We start from the raw sequence: 5,275 nt of genomic DNA, 5'->3' as shown, positions 1-5,275 counted from the left end.
GAGAGCGAAACTCCGTCCCAAAAAAAAAAAAAAAGAATGCGGTAACTTATAGTGGAAAATGAATGCTCTTGTTTTTTTTCTTTTTCCCTTTGACATGGGGTCTCGCTGTGTTGACCAGGCTGGTCTCTAACTCCTGGGCTTGAGCAATCCTCCAACATTGGCCTCCCAAAGTTTTGGGATTACAGGCATGAGCCACGCACCCAGCCCATCTCCTTCTTAAGAAACCTTTTCTTGTGGTTGGTATGTTCCTGGTGGGTATGGGATTTGATTTTACCTTATTAACTAATAAGTTAGCTTGTTACTGTTTCATGTCTTTGCCATGATTGAGTTGTAATAGGGGTTTAGGGGCCTGGTTCAGTGGCTCACTCCTGTAATCCCAGAACTTTGGGGGGCTGAAGTGCGAGGATTGCTTGAGCCCAGAAGTTTGAGACCAGCCTGGGCAATGTGGCGGAACCCCATCTCTACAAAAAGTATAAAAATATCTGTGTGTGGTGGCATGTGCCTGTAGTCCTACCTATCTGGGAGCTGAGGTGTGAGGATTGCTTAAGCCTGGGAGGTTGAGGCTGCAGTGAGCCATAATCGTGCCACTGAAAAAAAGTGGCTTAATGTTTATGCTTTTCCCACTTTATATGTATATTTAACACTGGATGTTTGATACACTGTTGTGGAAACTTTTTTTTCAATTAATGATGTTACTTTTTCTTTTTGAAAAGTACAAATGAAATACTTAGCTTAGAAAAACAATGTATGAGCTAAGAAAAAAACCTTTGCTGTTTAATGGTTGGGCTTGTGCTAGTGTCCTTTCCCAAGGCCAGGAAGCATTTGGGATGAATTTTACCTGTTTATAGTTGTGCTGACTGCTTGGCACACATTGTCTTCTTATGACAAACAATAAGCACATGTTAGTTAAACTAGTTGTTTTTTTTCTCTTTTTAGATGTCCGTAGAAGAATTGAACTTATTCAGGATTTTGAAATGCCTACCGTATGTACCACTATTAAGGTGTCAAAAGATGGACAGTACATTTTAGCAACTGGTAAGTGTCTTTTTGGTTATGATTTCCATGTACTCTTTACCAGGAAATGCTGTGATAGGAAAGATTTTGTTTTTTTTTTTACCCTAATATTTTATTATAAAAAATTTCAAACAGTAATATTGAAAAAATTATAAACACCCATTTACTACCTAAATTCTGCAATAAATAGTTTACTCTGCAGTATTTGACTTATCCCATGCATCTGCCTCTTTGTTCATACATCAGTCCATCTCGTTTCTTTGCTGTGTTTCAGTGTAAGTTGCAGATACCAGTATATTTCACCCCAAAACACCTCAGCATATATATCGTTAGCTGGAGTTCAACATTTATCAATATTTATTTGTAGCTTTTTACAAAGTAAAAAAAAAATGTATATTGGTGAAATGCATAGATCCTAAGTTTACCATTTGATTAATTTTGACAAATCCACACACCTGTGTAACCCAAAGCTCTCTCAAAACATTTTTTTCCTGCAGAAAATTGCTCCCACCTATGCACAGACCACCATTGCTGATTTTTTTCAGTACACAGAAGTTTAGCCTGTAGTTATACACTGTATATTCTTTCTCTGTAAGACTTATTTCATGTATTTGAGATTCATACATGTTTTTTTTTTTTTTTTNTTCACCACGATGGCCAGGCTGGTCTTGAACTCCTGGCTTCAGGTGATCCACCCACCTCGTGGCCTCCCAAAGTGCTAGGATTACAGGCGTGAGCCACCGCGCCTGGCCGAGATTCATACGTGTTGTTATATGTGTCGATAGCTTTTTAAAAAATTACCAAATAGTATTTCGTTATATGACTAAACCAGTTTATTTAGCCATTCTCCATGTGATGAACACCTGGGCTATTTTCCTTCATTTTTTTGGCTATTACTAGTAAAGGGCTATGAACAATCTCACAGAAGTCTGTTTTGTGGATATACACTTTCATGTCTTTGGTAATACCTAGGAGTGGAATTTTTGGGTCCTGGGGTAGGTATAGGTGTAGCGTTATGGGAAACTTCCAAGTCTTTTCCCAAAGTGATCATATCATTTTCATTCCCACTAACAATGAATGAGAGTTTTAGGAAAGGTCACTTATAACGTGATTTTTTGTGTCATATACCAATTTTTAAAAATGTCCGTAACATTTTACATTAACAGTATTTATCATTATCAAAAAATCCTGGAATTTAGAGAAATTTTTTATTTGGAGACGGAGTCTTGCTCTGTGGCCAAGGCCAAAGTACAGTAGCGCGCTCGGCTCACTGCAGCCTCTGCCTCCTGGGTTCAAGCAATTCTCCTGCCTCAGCCTCTCGAGTAGCTGGGACTACAGTAGGCACACGCCACCACGCCTGACTAATTTTTTGTATTTTAGTAGAGACGGGATTTCACCATCTTGCCCAAGTTGGTCTCCAACTCCTGAGCTCAGGCAATCCACCTGCCTTGGCCTCCCAAAGTTCTAGGATTACAGGCGTGAGGCACTGTACCTGGCCAGTTTAGAGAACTTTTAATATGTTGGAATGTTAAACAGTATGTCAACATTTAGTGGTTGTGATTTTGGTGCATATGTCCTATATTCTGTCCAAACATTTTTCACTGATGTAGTGGTAACAGTATTCCTTTTCCAACCACTTGCATTTTGGTAACACCTTTTATACATATACAGGCCAGTCTCTTTTGCTTTGTGTTAATGATTATGTCCGTACTAACTAACACTGTCTACATCTCTTTGCCTTCAGTTTTATGTTCAAAAACTGGTAAAAAGAATTGAGGAAATCTAAGCTATATGGACATCCTTATTGGAGACTAGAAGAAACTTAAAGATTTAATTCATTTTCTTCATATTAGAGATCCAGAGATAATAAGTGACTTGTCTAGGCTCCCAGATCTAGTACTTAAGAAAGCTAGAATACTGATTTGTTAAATGATACTTTCTTTTATGAAATCATCCTCTATTCCCATCCAAAATTAATGGCTTTTTTCTTTTTGAAACGGAGTCTCAGTCTGTCACCCAGTGTGGAGTGCAGTGGCATGATTTTGGCTGACTGCAACCTCCACTTCCCGGGCTCAAGCGATTCTCGAGTCAATCTCCTGAATAGCAGGAACTACAGGTGCACACCACCATACCCAGCTAATTTCTGTATTTTTTTTAGTAGAGACAGGGTTTCACCATGTGGGCCAGGCTGGTCTCGAACTCCTTGCCTCAAGTGATCTGCCTGCCTTGGCCTCCCAAAGTGCTGGGATTACAGGCATGAGCCACTGCACCCAGCCTAATGGCTTTTCTTATTTAGAACTCCTTGGTTTTATTTTATCTTAAAAAATATTTCATAAGTAATACGTGGGTCTGGTGTGGTGGCTCATGCCTGTAATCCCAGCACTTTGGGAGGCCATGGTGGGTCGATCACCTGAGGTCAGGAGTTTTAAGACCAGCGTGACCAACATGGTGAAACCTTGTCTCTACTAAAAATACAAAAATTACTGAGGCGTGGTGGTGTGCACCTGTAATCCCAGCTACTTCAGAGGGTGAGGCAGGAGAATCGCTTGAACCCAGGAGGCAGAGGTTGCAGTGAGCCGAGATCATACCACTCCGCTCTAGCCTGGATGACAGAGCAAGCCTCTGTCTCAAAAAAAAAAAAAAAAAAAGACAAAGTGCCAAAGTTACCATTGCATTGTACAGAGTTGTATCAGTTATAGAAAATTAAGATCATATTATATTCTATGGGCCTGTGCCCTGTCTGTACTTTTACTTTATAGTACGCTTTGGCAGCTTTCCATGTCAGTGCTTACAGGTCTGCCTCATCCACTTTATGGGCCATGTAATAGTCCTTTGTGTGGATTTACTGTCATTTATTTAACCATTTTCCTGTTAGTGGACTTTTATTTGCTGACCATTTATAAATAATGCTGCAGTGAACGTCTTTGGCAGGCTCGTGGATATTTTTCTGTGAGTTCAATTTGTATAAGTTGACCTATAGATTGAAAGTATAGAAACATCATGTATTTTAGGGATTGTCCTTCAAAAAAGTTGTATCAGTTTTGTAGTAATCAACAACAGTATATGGAAATATTTTATACTTTCACCAACGCAGGTATTAACCATCTTTTTTATCTTTGCCATTATGGTGGAGGAAACTGTTTTATTGTTTTAATCTATTTTGTTAGGTTGCTTGTGAAGTTTATTAGTTATTTGTGTTTTGTTTTCTATGACTTGGTTAATAGCTTTTGCTCATTTTTTCCTCGAGGTGTTTGAGAGGAGCTGCTTTTAAATTCCTTTCTTATGATTTGGTTGCATTTAATCCTGCCTGTCGCTGAACAAGAAATACGCTCATTGTATCTGTGGATGTTGACTATGAAAAGTATGTCTTTAGGTTTTATATCACATTAATTTTTTGTAGGAACATATAAACCTCGGGTTCGATGTTATGACACCTATCAATTATCCTTGAAGTTTGAAAGGTGTTTAGATTCAGAAGGTGAGTAAGAAGCTAAATTTAAATTCATGAAAATGGCTTTTTATGTTTGTCTGCTCTTCTGGTTTTAAAATAGGAATGGTTTATAATTAGTTTTCTATTGTTATATAACAAATTACTGTATTACAATGCTGATGGCTTAGAACATCCATTCAGTAGCTTGCAGTTTGTGTAGATCTGAAGTCTGTGCAGGTTTTGTGCTAAGAGCCGGGGTCTGGGTATTGACCAGATGGAGCTCCGCCCTGGAGGTGCTGGGCAAGAAGATGCTTCCACGTGTTAGTTTGCAGTTCTTTTAGAATTGACTATCAGCTTTTTCTTGGCTTTCATGGAAAGCTACTACAGATGCGAGCCACCATGCCCCACTAATTTTATAATTTTGTAGAGATGGAGTCTAGCCGTGTTGCTCAGGCTGGTCTCAAACTCCTGGCCTCAGCCATCGTTTTGCCTTGGCCTCCCAAAGTGCTTGGATTCCAGGCATGAGCCACTGCACCCAGCCTGTGTTTTGGATCTCTCTGTCTCTTCTGCTGCCAGCCAGAGAAAACTCTGCTTTTAAAGGGCTCATATGGGCCGGGCGCAGTGGCTCAAGCCTGTAATCCCAGCACTTTGGGAGGCCGAGGCGGGTGGATCACGAGGTCAAGAGATCGAGACCAACCTGGTCAACATGGTGAAACCCCGTCTCCACTAAAAATACAAAAAATTAGCTGGGCATGGTGGCGCGTGCCTGTAATCCCAGCTACTCAGGAGGCTGAGGCAGGAGAATTGCCTGAACCTAGGAGGCGGAGGTTG

The 5,275-nt window shown here is 40.0% G+C and overlaps 1 protein-coding gene across 3 annotated transcripts in view; it reads left to right on the top strand.

The window, feature by feature from the left end:
* The window catches only part of NOL10 (nucleolar protein 10), a 116,786-nt gene that overhangs the window by 9,452 nt on the left and 102,059 nt on the right, over positions 1 to 5,275 (top strand). Inside the window, exons 5-6 of one of the 3 annotated variants that reach the window (XM_017525570.2) lie at positions 937 to 1,035; positions 4,415 to 4,492. In XM_017525570.2, the coding sequence (XP_017381059.1) occupies positions 937 to 1,035; positions 4,415 to 4,492 (177 nt within the window). Of the gene's footprint in view, positions 1 to 912; positions 1,036 to 4,414; positions 4,493 to 5,275 lie in introns of those variants that run through there. The other 2 variants (XM_017525555.2, XM_017525580.2) reach the window with 2 other exon arrangements.

Source organism: Cebus imitator, unplaced genomic scaffold (genome assembly GCF_001604975.1).
Source record: "Cebus imitator isolate Cc_AM_T3 unplaced genomic scaffold, Cebus_imitator-1.0 Scaffold1, whole genome shotgun sequence".
Lineage (NCBI taxonomy): Eukaryota > Metazoa > Chordata > Mammalia > Primates > Cebidae > Cebus > Cebus imitator.
Note: the sequence above shows the minus strand (reverse complement) of the source record. Positions and strands in the feature narration are given on the sequence as shown.